General features: G+C 33.6%; 1 protein-coding gene, 1 long non-coding RNA gene and 2 pseudogenes across 2 annotated transcripts; 1 reads left to right on the top strand and 3 right to left on the bottom strand.

Annotated features, from left to right (window-relative positions):
* Positions 1–961: 961 nt before the first annotated feature.
* Positions 962–3,936, bottom strand: LOC125592375. The gene is made up of 2 exons (XR_007328290.1): positions 1,414–3,936; positions 962–1,342 (listed from the first exon to the last, which is right to left on the bottom strand). It is a non-coding gene; the product is annotated as an uncharacterized LOC125592375 (long non-coding RNA).
* A 3,005-nt stretch (positions 3,937–6,941) lies between these two features.
* LOC106444066 lies at positions 6,942–7,858 on the bottom strand. Its single transcript, XM_013885593.3, has one exon. The coding sequence runs from the start codon at positions 7,580–7,582 to the stop codon at positions 7,211–7,213; it is 372 nt and encodes a 123-aa protein (XP_013741047.1). The 5' UTR covers positions 7,583–7,858; the 3' UTR covers positions 6,942–7,210.
* Positions 7,859–8,114: 256 nt separating this feature from the next.
* On the bottom strand, positions 8,115–10,752 carry LOC106442242 (annotated as a pseudogene).
* A 1,363-nt stretch (positions 10,753–12,115) lies between these two features.
* LOC111209558 lies at positions 12,116–13,599 on the top strand (annotated as a pseudogene).
* Positions 13,600–14,213: the final 614 nt, after the last annotated feature.

Below are 14,213 nucleotides of genomic sequence, written 5' to 3' on the forward strand. Positions count from 1 at the left end.
TAAAGGCTTAAAAACTTTATAAGATATCCTAATATACATTTTACTACATAGATTTAAGAGTATTTAATTTTTATTATTTATTATTTTATATATGTTTTGGATATATTTTTTAATTTTTGCTTCTAAACTATTTTGGATTGATTAAAACAGATTAAGAAAACTAAATTTTGATTTAATCTGATCAATATTTTGTTTGGGTGTAGAATATTAAAGTTTGGTTTTCTATTGAAATGGTTAAGCTTATCTTGATATTTATGGCCTAATTATAACCATTTAACTATTAATATTGTATTTTGATATACTTACAATTTTCAATAGATCTACTGAAGGCCAAACAATTTAAAATATTTTGAAATCTTGTGGACCTATTATTCATAAATAAATTTAAATTATACTGAATAATTTTTAATTAATTTTTATACTAAACCTAAGTGTATTACTCATGAATGAGATGAAAAATAAAATTTTATATATAATTGGATTAATATATTTTAGTTTTTAAAAGTATTTAATATTTTCTCTTTTGATAAGATTTTATCCTTTTTGTAGGGGTCGTATTGTGAATGGATTTTTTTTGTTTCATTTAGAATAAAGTTAAATGTCGAATGTGCGCTCATCTCGAAGACATGCTCTTCATGGATAAAAAAATGGCTTCATAATGATTTAGTGAAGGCAATAGCTCTCAAAGCTTTCATCTTTTGAAAGATTACCTATGTTTTTGTTACTTGAATTCCTCAAAGCAGACGTCAATTTAATATAGCATCTTTGTAGAATGAAATCTGTGTTTTTATCGGACACTTTTTCGGAGCCATTAGAGTTGTCGCTGTTTTCTTTCTAATTAAATGGTTTGATGCTTTGTACATAGCTTCCATGAGGGACCGAGTCATCACAGTTCGAATAAAGAAGCTTTTGGTAAATAATTAAAGGATTTAATAACACCAAAAGAGTAAAGATCTTTACATAACTAAACAAATATAGTCATATGTAAAGAGCTCATGCATATAAGGTAAAAGCCAAAAAAAACACAAACAAAGAGGCAGCAGATAAAACTGTGATGTTTAATAAAACTATCCGGTATGATGTCTTCCAAGGTAGATCACCTCGTAAAATTACACAACCTAAAGATCTTTTCGGTGCCGGTACCACCACTGGTGGTCCACCAGGCATTCTCAGAGCTGGAGAAGCTTCATGAAGAAATCAACAGTATTGTAATATGTCCCCCAGCTGCAGTGTTACTTTCTTACTTCCCTCTCGCATTTTTTCCAATGACTCCATTGCCGCGTCTGTCACCTCCACTCTCAGACTTAGATAGTGATCTAATTCATGCACATGTTCAATATGTCTATAACAATGGACCAAAGTAAATTAGACCTTGGAGCAAGCATATATTACTAACAGAAGGGAAGAAACTACCACCGTATCAATCACAGACTTGTCCATCCTTCAAGAAGATTGCATGACCATGGAAATATTAGAACCACACTCAGAAAAGGGGAGATGGTTATTGCATATTTTTGTTAACAGATGCCTCCGATGGATACAATAGAAGACTCAATGAGATGAAGGTTACCTTGATCATGAGCAATCATGTGAGGATGGTAACCGTTAGCTCAGTGATCAGCTAGGGGTGTTAAGATAAATTGGAATTACATAAGATATTTAACAGTACTGCATTATAAATATGAAGACAATCTGTATATATTTTTAAAATTGATTGGTGTACATAATTATAACACCCCAACGTTTAATCCATTAAGGCGAGAAACCTGTATCAGCATCTCGCTTGGATTCGTAACACCCCAACGTCTCTTTCTATATGCGTGACAAACATGCTCACATGAATTGCAGAAGACGTGCACTTCCTGCAAAGGTCACATGAAAGCTAGGAAAGCAAAATTGAAAAAAAACTTCAACTACTCGGAAATAATAAGTTATGTTTCATACATAGGAAAAAAAATTCACACTGGAAGGAAAGTTATGTTTATTGTAAGCAAGGAAGATTCACTATATTGATGCAGTTATCTATAGTTTATGTTCAAGAAAAGAGTAGAAACCTGAGCTTTGGAGTAAGGTACGGCAAACATTTGCTTTACAATGTAAACTGCCGCAAAGAAGTTTACCTTATTCTCGTATTCCACTAACCCAAGACAGAAAGTGCTTCACTTTTCTTGTTAAGGTTCATAGCAATAACATTAGCCTCCTTTGATACTAAATTTAAAATGATGAGTTACCCATTTTTCCTCCACTTTTGGGAGATGAAGAATGCGAATCACCTTTTCTTGAGCACGTCATGAAATCTAGGAGGAAAAAAACACATTAATCAGACATACATAATCACAAAGCTGATTTAGACACACTAAAATGGTAAACGTTTGTCCTTCCATAACCAAGTCTTCCATGATCTTCTCTACCAAACTGATCAAAATCATAATCATTAGAAATGGCTCTTTTCTTTTGAAGTAAATCTAAAAATGAGTTTCTTGGGTTTCAAAGGACTAACCTAAAAATTCTGCCATCTGTTGTCAAAGCAACGAAATGTGTTCCTCCACAAGAATCTTTAGATGAATCTTTTGATGATGCATTTGATGAGCTCTTTGATCAACATTTTGATCAAGCCTTTAAGAATTTAACCATTCATAGTGATCAAGAAGAACGAAGAAAGAAAAGAAAACGAGCGTATATCGAAAGAAATCGTGAGGAATGCCACATCCGTTTATGGAATGATTATCTCAGTGATACTCCAACGTATCCTGAAAATTTCTTCCGTCGACGTTTTAGAATGAACAAGCCATTGTTTATGCGCATTGTTGATCGTCTTTCCAACAAAGTTCAATACTTTAAGGAAAAGCAAGATGGTTTCGGAAGGATTAGTCTCTCTCTCCTTCAAAAGTGTACTGCAGCCATTAGTGTGTTGCCATATGGTTCTGCGGCTGATGCGGTCGACGAATACCTCTGGCTCGGTGAAACAACAACTCGGTTATGCGTGGAAAATTTCGTGGAAGGAATTATATATTTGTTTGGCGATGAGTACCTAAGAAGACCAACACCAGCTGATCTTCAACGTCTACTTGATGTTGGAGAGTATCGTGGATTTCCCGGAATGATAGGAAGCATCGATTGTATGCATTGGGAGTGGAAGAATTGTCCCACCGCTTGGAAAGGGTAATATTCTCGTGGTTCGGGTAAACCAACAATCGTTTTAGAGGCAGTTGCTTCATACGATCTCTGGATATGACACTTGTTTTTTGGACTGCCAGGTACCTTAAACGATATCAATGTTCTTGATCGCTCACCTGTTTTTGATGACATAATAAAGGGTCATACTCCGGAAGTCACTTACTATGTCAATGGAAGAGAGTATCATTTGACTTACTATCTCACCGATGGTATTTATCCGAAATAGGCAACTTTTATCCAATCTATTCAACCACCACAAGGGCCGCATGCAGTTTTATTTGCTCAACGTCAAGAAGCTGTCCGAAAGGATGTCGAGCGTGCTTTTGGAGTCTTGCAAGCTCGCTTTGCCATTGTTAAAAATCCGGCACTTTTTGGGGATAAAGTCAAAATAGGGAAGATTATGCGAGCATGTATCATACTCCATACTATGATAGTAGAAGACGAACGAGATGGATACACTCAGTTTGATCCTTCGGAGTTCCAGCAAGCAGAAGACAACGGAAGTTCACATGTCGATCTCGATTTCTCCACAGATATGCCTACAAATATCTCCAATATGATGGGTGTTCGAACTAGAATTCATGATAGACAGATGCATCAACAACTGAAAGATGATTTAGTTGAACATGTATAGTTTAAATTTGGCAGTGATGAAGACAACAACTGAGCTCGGACGCTTCTTTCAAATATTCTCGTTTGTTAAACTAATCTTTGTTTTTATGTTTTAATTTTAAAATCTATGTCTACAATGTAATATTTAATTATGTTTTATGTAAGAAAAAAAATTTTAATTTCAATAAAAAAGTTTAATATTTGTTTTTTAAGAAACCTAAAATAAGAAACTTGCAATGGAGGGGGAAATAATCTCAAGGTTCTTAATCAACCCTCTTACCAAAATTAACTCTTTAAATACTATTAAAAATAAATTAAGAGAACCATTAGGGTATTTAGGATAAAGATGGTCTTAATAAGTTGTGATTGTTCTTTTCCATACAATTGTTTATCTGATCCGTTTGATTTTGTTTTAATATATTAAGGTTAACATGGCCATTATTAATTTGTTCACAGTGATTGTAAATCATACGCAGAGATATCAATGAGAAGAGCGTCAACAAAGTAATTAAGCTTCTGTAAGCCAAAGAAAGCAAAAAAATGTTGAACGACGTCGTTGAAGTGGAGATGGTCTCATGTAGTACATATACAAAGCTGTGCTTTGCTGCAGTACAACACAAGAACACCGATGTTTAGTACTTGCAGAAACTTGGATTAAATAATAAAGAATACAGAAACTTGGATTAAACAATGTGTTCTTTATTACATTAGGCTATGATTATTGGGAGTCCTTGCTTTTGAGTCCTTAATATACATATATTTGTATGTATATATTATATATGCGTATATAATTAATAAGGATTTTACGGAAACCCAAACCGAAAGTTTTTTAATTAAGCACGTGGAAACTATTTTAAACTTTAGCTAATGATAGTTTACAATTTATTACAAATCAGCAACGTCAAAAATACGATTTAGCACCGCTCGTTAGTCGTACACAGTCGTACAAACACAGGCATTGTACTGCTTTCAGACAATGTCTTATAAATTACATGTGTAGTTCCATGAGGATAAAACAGAGCAAGAAATTATTTTTCCCTGGATTTGAATGAACATCATTGAGTGCAGCGTTGATGTGATTTACTTTTTTCATTGTTGAATGGATTAAAGCAATTTACATCAATGTTGGCTCAATTATGCTTTTCTGATTTTCAGGATCATAGAAAACAACATTCACATTTTTTTTTATCATTTTCCTCCCGATTCAAATCTCTTGTTCTTTTTTGAGTCTTACAACAAACTTTCACCATACAAAATAACTTAGAAAAAGCACCGAAAAGGATTCAAAATGCGAGGTTGGTCTCTTTAATGAATTGTGAACAGTTTCTTTTATTAAATAATAGTGACAGTTTTAACATGTATTTTTAAAAATGAAAAATCATAGCTTTTTCATACTATATGCTAAGAGTGACATTAAAATAATTATATTCTCAAAATATTGTCACTGTTTTTAAATCGAAAGTGAACAACTTTATTAATAAGATTAAATTAACGTCGCACTAACGTTCAAAAAAAAAAGATTAACGTCGCATATTCGAATCTCTATTGGGTGCATTTTCTTAAGTTGTTTTGTATGTTGAAGGTGTGTTGTTAGAATCGAAAATATAAATTCTAAATGTTCTAAGACATCCATGAATCATGGCGGTAAAGTAACGTTATTCAACCTTTAACACATGATATCTGATGTGTAGTTACAAAAAAAAAATGATATCTGATGTGTCTTTCAAAGAAAAATATAAACCATATAAATCCAAAATTTAAGTTTCGTTCGTATACAACCTTGTTGATTTTTTTATCTCTACGAATCACATAACAACGTTTATAACTTCATCGATATATATATATAAATATTTGAAAATTTTAACAAAAAAAATTGTAGAAATTAACAACGTCATATGTGTAGGAACTAGGAAGTAGTAAGTTCCAAATACACTTGTTTTACTTCGTAAAGTTTTCACATTATATATTTGAAAATTTTTAACAAAAAAATTGTAGAAACAACGTCATATGTGTAGGAACTAGGAAGTAGTAAGTTCCAATACACTTGTTTTACTTTGTAAAGTTTTCACATTTCATTGTTTGTTCTACCACAAAAAAAATTGCAGCTTATATTAAGTTGTAGTATTTCAAAACTACTACATTATTATTATTACAAGTATCGTATATATTATGGATGTTTTTATATATATTAAATTTAAAAATAATTAATATATAAAAATATATAAATCTATTTTGGATATCCAAAATACTTTGCTTTGGATCGGATTATATTTCAGTTTTTCAAATACCAAAATTTTGAATAATTCGGATATTTAATCAATTTCGGTTCGAATTTGATACTATTTATTCGGATTGGGATCGATTCAGTTCTTTGAATTTGATTTTTTTACCTAATTCTAAATAGTGACATAAAAAATTAATAGCATAAAAATACATCCGCACAGGGAGATCAAAATTTAGTTATCATTATTAGAATCTCACACATAAGGTGGATCAATCATCTATTTTCCAACATTTAAGACGACCTCGATTTGAAAATTTGGCAAAATCGTAGTGGAAGAATGTCGCTTTCAATCCTGAGTATTCATAAATCATCAAACTCTAGAATGTACCCCAAACATTATAAAGTAGTGGTGAGAATTGTAAGTACAAATATGTCGGTATCTTTTTTCTTTATCACAAACAAACTTGAAAATAAAAGATATCACTTTGGCATTATTATAGTAATCGATTTCTATCAAAATTTCAAAATTACTCTTTTCTATAATCAAAACAATGCAACGTTCATAAAGCAATCGCAAAAGTTGTTGTAATTTCTTAACCAAAAGAGGTGAAAAAAATTCCGGAAAATATTACGTAGATAATACACTCCCACTTGTCAAAAAATGACAAGAAGAACCACTAGTTGTCTGAGTCAATGTACATACATTAGGCACCGCAATAGCATGTTTATCCGGGGTACTTGATAAGATTTTAGTACGTGAACCTCCATAAAACCTTTAAAAGATCAATTACAAAAACTACTAATTAAAAACCGATTTTAATGAGTTTTTTACACTGTTTGCAGGTCTTTCTGATCCGTGGCGATCCGCGATTGATTTGTTTTTTAATTTTCTAATATATTCATTTTAGGAGTTTAACTCATGCATCCATTCAACCACAAAACTTTCTACTGCATCAAATTTTTATTATCTACATCTCATTTTCTAAAGGGAATTTTTCGAATACAAGCAGAATACACACGCAGAGACACTTGATTTCATCTACATATATAGACACTCTGATAAGACTTGAAAGATCTTCGGCAAAAGTTTCACTAGTACACATACTTTAACATCTCACATGAGAGACTAAACCTTACATGGATGTTCCATATCTCAAGCTGGTCATAAGTTTTAAGGAAACTTTTAGGTTGATCGATCTACCTAGCCCCAAAGGGGAACCACATCTCATGGATGTCTGACTGGTACGAGACCATGAGCAAGATGATCACGAGCACGGCTGCTACTCCCCAAGGAGAAGAACCAGCACGGTGGATGGAGTCCTGTTCAGGCCATGGGACGTAGAAGGAAAGGCCGCCTGAGAAGATGTGGACGAGGAGGAGGAGGAAGAGAGGGGAGAGCATGAAGACGAGCTTGAGCTGGTTCATGGTGTCTTCGAGGACGGACTCGTAGTTCAAGTACAATGTGAGAGACAATACAAAGAAGACAACCATGAAGAAAAAACAGACATGTGGGTCTGGGAGAGAAAGGTAGTCTAGGTACGATGAACCGTAGTATGGTGATCTCTCCATGTATTTCTTCTTCTTCTTGATCTTCTCTGGTTTTGGTAAAGGTCTAAAGTTCTTAGAATGTGTAAGTGAAGTCTAGATGTCTCTCTATGAGTGTGTGTGTGTGTAGCAGTGTATTTATACCAAGAAGTATATTATCTCTAGAGAGTAGAAAAAAGTAATTTTCATTGATTTATTAGATTGAAATATTGTAGGGCTTTTGGGGGATTTGAAGTGGTCGGTTCAGACCACGTGGATATTGTCATATGGTTCTGTATTAAAACATCAAATTATTTCCTTTTAAATTTGGGGTTCTGTATTAAAACATCAAATTATTTCCTTTTAAATTTAAAGCCAAATAAAGATAAACTAAAGAGGTATCTTCACTATTTTTTTATATGTATTTGACATTATCCAAAAACCTTGAATAATTGTTTTGATCATAAGCTGTGAATTTTATTGAATATTGTTTCTGATAATACCGGGGGGGGTTCCGTGGTCCCATCAGCTAAATCAGGAGATCACGTCAGGATTTTTTGATTTTTAATTGAAGTCTATTTCTGGGTGTCATGATGCATCAATTCTTTCGTGGACGGAGTCATGGAGGTCGGTTAATAGGATCCGATTAGTAACGACTGTAGGTTTAAAAAAATTGATGTAAAAAAATTTGTTTACTTTGGCTTTAGATTTTATTGTTTTAAAATTTTAAAGAAAGCTCCAAAAAATTGCTCTGAATTTTTGGTTCTGTAGAGCACTTGTACAGTTGTAGATTATTTCAAGAGCTGTGATTTTGAAATTTTTATTAAAACTTGATTGCTGTGAATTTAGTGCTGTAGAAATAAATGGGACTGCAGACAGCACCTACATACACTACCAATCACACCCATAATGTCGGCAGTAGATTCATCAAATTAATTTATTACTATTGAAAAGAAAATGTGCCGTTCATTTCTACAATCTCATCGGTGTCTTTTATTTGTGTTTCCTGAAAAGCCCAATTGGAGTCTACTAGAAATGAGACGCCCAAATAGAAAAGGCCGAAGAATATTGATGACAGACGTAAGCTTGAGCATGATTACTGGGGTTTTTAGGGATGAGTTTTTAGCAAAATACAAGAACCCGTCTCTAAGCTTTTAACTAAAAAAAGTTAAGAACCAGTTCTTAAATAAAACTTTTAAGAGCCGTCGTAGTTAAAAGTTAAGAGACGGGTTCTTATATTTCGGTAAGAACTCCACCCTGAGAACTCTTCAATAATCATGCTCTTGCAAGTTACTTGAGGTTTCGATTTTAGACAAATATTCAAATCGAATCGTGACTTCTCACTTGCCTTACATGTCTACACACAAATTACCCTCATTCTTGAAATGAAATCAAGATTTTTGCTCATTCAACTGTTACACTCATCTTAGCAACATTATATTTATTGCCACCTTCCATATTCTTAACATTCAAAGCTTGAGCATGGAAACACTGCTGGGCAACATCGTACAGGGAATTTTTTTTTTTTTTTTTGCATTTGGTCAGTGGCACCTCTTTAACTATTTTCTCTGCATCCAAAATCATACATATCATGTACATGTTTCCTCTTTCAAAACCAAGATATTTAGTGTCTCTCTTGATCATTATAATCTCCTACTATGCTTTTCATTTCTTTGGGACTCAAGAATCCCCAACCTTTTAACACTCCTGCATCTCCCTCACTTTCAATAATGTATATGTAGTTTTTGGCATAATATTTAACAAAAGAAGACCAATGGAACATAGGGACCTCAACAACTTAATTGCACTTGCCGTCGCGCAACAACTCTTTCTCTTCCAGTTCCGCACGTCCGACCACATGGGCGTTGAGGGCCGCTACCATTTGATGCTACGACTCATGGTTTTTGTCTCTTTGATCACAACACTCTTGGGAATTTTTACCACTGGTATTACTTTATTACCGAAAAAACAGAGACCGCTCTAAAAACAGTGCATAGTTCGAAACAATATAAAACAATAACAAATCCAAAAGACATCATATAGAAAAACATACTGATATCACTCCATCCAAAAGTAATTGTTTTCTTTATCCCTCATCACCGTCTCATGTACGCCATCATTCTCTCGTGTGTTGCAGTAGCGTAAGAAAGTAGTGAAGTCATATCTATCATCTCAGCTTGAGGAGGACGAGGCACCGGTTCCATCCACCGTGGGACCACGAATGGGCAAAACGAGATACAAACTCTAAAGTTCAAGTGTAAATTTAATGATGATCTTGGATGCCATATTTCATCCACGCTCTTCTTACATACAAAATGGTCAATGAGACAATCTTGATGACCATCATTAGATGCATTCCTAAGGATTGTGTAGTTTCGTTTCCGCAGGTTACATGACACCCAATGATAATCCCGTTGACTCCATAGATAAACAATACCAATATCAAACGGATTCATTGCCAACGGTGCATAGTTACTGATAATCGGGAAGCCTACTTCCCACAAAAGATGCCAAGTGTCGTCATCATTGTTCAGCCTCCAAATCTTCAAAACAGTTTCTTTGTATCGAGCTAATGATCTGAGATACATGACAAAGCCTCCTGATATAGTCAAGGTTCGTTAGTAGTCCTTGTTGTAATCCGGATAGTCTGGTAATTGGACAACCCGGAATTGATCGGATTCAGAATAGAAATCAAGAGCTACGACTACTCCAGGTTCACTCATAGAACTATAGTAGATTGTACCATTCAGGTTGATATCACACATGCTGCTGATGCAATAAGGATAGTAGTCTACTTTGGAAGTCCAGATCCCTGTCTCCGAGGAATACAGAAACACACTCAAATGATTATTTGTGGATTGGACAGTATCTAACCTAACCACTTTAAAGCTTATAACGACACCGTCCTCGTCCAAACGAGTCACCAAACAAGCCACACTAGAATTAGCACCTTTCGGATCAGATGGAGGTGGAGGGATTTCGACCCACTGCTGTGAAACTGGATTGCCCACGTAGCAGTAAGCATTATCAGAGTCGTTTCTAAGCAAAACCAGTCCACTGGAAGAAGTCACATAGTCAATATCACTGATATGATAGCGTTTGAAAGAAGGTGGGATGAGTGAAGCTGGAGATTTTGGAAGATCCCATGTTTTGCATCCATGAAACCCTATGAGCTCGTATGGTCCGTACAAGAGCGACCATGATGAAGAGGAGGAGTGTATTCAATAAGAGATGATTTGTATCAAAATGACAAATCCCTTGTTATTGAGATATGAATTTTAAAAACTCATTTAAAATTTAGTGTTATCTAACTTGACATTTTATAAATTACTCTGAAATCCATTGTTATTGAAAATATTTTAAGTTGTGAAGTTTTCAAATTTTCAAGTGATTTTAGAGTGTTTGGGTGGAGTTTCTTAGTTAAAAAAATAAAAAATCAAATTTCATGGTTTTAAGTGATACTCTAGAGTGGTTTAACAAAAATCATTTTATCCTCTGCAATTCCTTAAAATCATCTAAAACCTCATTAAAAATCAAATCACCTTAAATTTTAGATTGAATACACCCCCTAAACTTTTAGATCAATAAATTGAGAGGAGGGACTAGACCACGTTGTTTTAAAGAAAAGAGCCGGATTTTATAGAATTTCCAGTGTATATCTCCAATATTTTTTTTTCTAAAATAGAAAAATAAATCATAGAAGTGGATTTACCCAATATACTACTCTATAATAGAAATCTTATATTTTTAAAGAAATATATAGAGAAATTCTACTTTTGGTTTTATATTTAGAATTTGAAATAACATTTCTTTATTTCTCTTAAAAATAGAAGAATTCTATTAAAAAAACATATAGAAGCAAATCTCACTCTATAATAGAATTTGTCTATTTTATAGAAAATTATAAAGAAGAACATAAAGTTGGATTCAAGATAGTTTTAATAATATAAATCCACACAATGCGAACACAATGAACCTAACTAAAATGAATCACTACATAAATAATTAAAGTCCAAAATTAATATGATGTTTAAAGCTATTTTGTTTTAACTTGTAAATAATACTTTGGTTATAATTGGTTGGACGACAAAGATAAATTCTTTGTTGTATAGTTTAGGTTAGACGCATTTGTTTTAGCTATATATTTGTTATAGCTATTAAAAAAATTATAGACATTTTTTAAAATTCAAAGTGAACAAGGTTCTTACAACTATTTTCAGTATTTTTTATAAAAATAGTCTAAAGCATAATTGATACTTTAAAGGTTGTAAATAAAATTTATATTGGAAGTTATCAAATAAAAGCTTATTTTTCTATTGGATACCAACCATAAAAATGGTAGAATTAATTATTATTTTTGCCACACAAACAAGTATATTTGAGATGGTAGATTTTGAATCCAGAATGCTTAGCACCTATCCAAATTCGCTGTAACTTGTGCTTAAGACACGATGATGTGGGTCTGAAAAAATACATCATCTTTTCTCATTCAGCTGTTACACTCATCTTCCATTTATTCATCTACGCAAAGTTATATTTATTGCCACCTTCCATAATCTGAACCTCCAAAGCTAGAACATGGGAACATTAGTGGGTCACGTCATACCGTTTTTTTTTTCTTCTTTGCACTTGGTCTATGGCACCTCTTTAACCACATCAAACTATTTTCTCTTCATTCAAAATCATACATATCATGTACATGGTTTCCCTTTCAAAACTAAGATATCTAGAGCTCTCTTGATCATTGTAGGCTCCTCGCTTTTTTTATGTCTGTGGATCTCTTCCTGGTCAAAAGAATCACCAACCATTTGATCCCAGTGACAAAACTATCCCCATAACTTTGAGCACTCCTGCATCTCCGTCACCTTCATAACCTATGCGGATTTTGCCATCATTTTTTGACACAAAACTAGACCAATGGCTCATTGGGACATCATCAACTTAATAGTAGCACTCGCCTTCGCGCAACAGCTCTTTCTCTTCCATTTCCACTCGTCCGACAACACGGGCGTTGATTGCCACTACCACTACAACTCGTGGTTTTTGTATCTTTGGTCAAACACTCTTGGCGATTGCCATACCAACACTCTTGCATGCATGCTTTGGACACAATGTTTGGTTTCAAAGGATTTGATTTCCACACGTTGAAGAAGGTACATATACAATTAGATGCTAAGCATCGAACGTAAATATACAGTTGGTTAATATTCAGTATAGCTGGTTTCTGGTGAATGTAACCATCTTTGCAATGTGGTTTTATATTATTTTGCAAAGAATTTATGGTGAGAAAATTGAATATTCTGAGCTTCGGACAAAGACATCAAAATCATGATGACTAGCTTGAGAAATAATGGCTGCTGGAAAAGTACCAACTTCTAATAATGTTTTCGTATTCCAATTCAGAGAGCTTGATTATGTGAATTTAAACTTAATTCTGTATTTATTAAAATGACACTAGATAGGAGACGATCCATTCATGTATAGTGTGTTACACATATATGAACGTGATTAATTTGGATTTGAGCCAAAAGTAAATCGATTCTTTTGTTGTAAGAGCATCTTTATCCTACATATCTAATGGGTCTCTTAATTTATTTTTAATAGTATTTAAAGAGTTAATTTTGGTAAGAAACTTGATTAAGAACCTTGAGACTTTTTCTCCCTCCATTGCAAATCTCTTATTTTAGGTTTCTTAAAAAATAAATATTAAACATTTTTTTACTAAAATTTTATTTTTTTATTACATAAAACATAATAAAAGATAACATTTTAAACATAGATTTTTAAATTAATACATGAAAACAAATTAAGATTAGTAAAAAAAACGAGAATTATCTGAAAGAAGCATTCGAGCTCAGTTGTTGTCTTCATCACGTCCAAATTTAAACCATACATGTTCAACTAAATCATCTTTCAGTTGTTGATGCATTTGTCTATCACGAATTCTAGTTCGAACACCCATCATATTGGCGATATTTGTAGGGATATCTGTAGAATACATAAGATCCACATGTGAACTTTTGTTGTCTTCTCCTTGTTGGAACTCTGAAACATCAAATTGAGTGTATCCATCTTGTTCGTCTTTTACTATCATATTATGGAGTATGATACATGCTCGCATAATCTTCCCAATTTTGACTTTATCCCAAAAAAGTGCTAGATTTTTAACAATGGCAAAGCATGCTCGCAAGACTCCAAAAGCACGTTCGACATCCTTTCGGACAGCTTCTTGACGTTGAGCAAATAAAACTGCTTTCGGCCCTTGTGGTATTTGAATAGATTGGATAAAAGTTGCCCATTTTGGATAAATACCATCGGTGAGATAGTAAGTCAAATGATACTCTCTTCCATTGACATAGTAAGTGACTTCCAGAGTATGACCCTTTATTATGTCATCAAAAACATGTGAGCGATCAAGAACATTGATATCGTTTAAGGCACCTGGAGGTCCAAAAAATGTGTGTCATGTCCAGAGATCATATGAAGCAACTGCCTCTAAAACGATTATTGGTTTTCCCGAACCACGACAATATTGCCCTTTCCAATCGGTGGGACAATTCTTCCACTCCCAAAGCATACAGTCGATGTTTCCTATCATCCCGGGAAATCCACGATGCTCTCCAATATCAAATAGACGTTGAAGATCAGTCGGTGTTGGTCTTCTTAAGTAATCATC

This window comes from Brassica napus, chromosome C9, assembly GCF_020379485.1.
Source record: "Brassica napus cultivar Da-Ae chromosome C9, Da-Ae, whole genome shotgun sequence".
NCBI classification, from domain to species: domain Eukaryota; kingdom Viridiplantae; phylum Streptophyta; class Magnoliopsida; order Brassicales; family Brassicaceae; genus Brassica; species Brassica napus.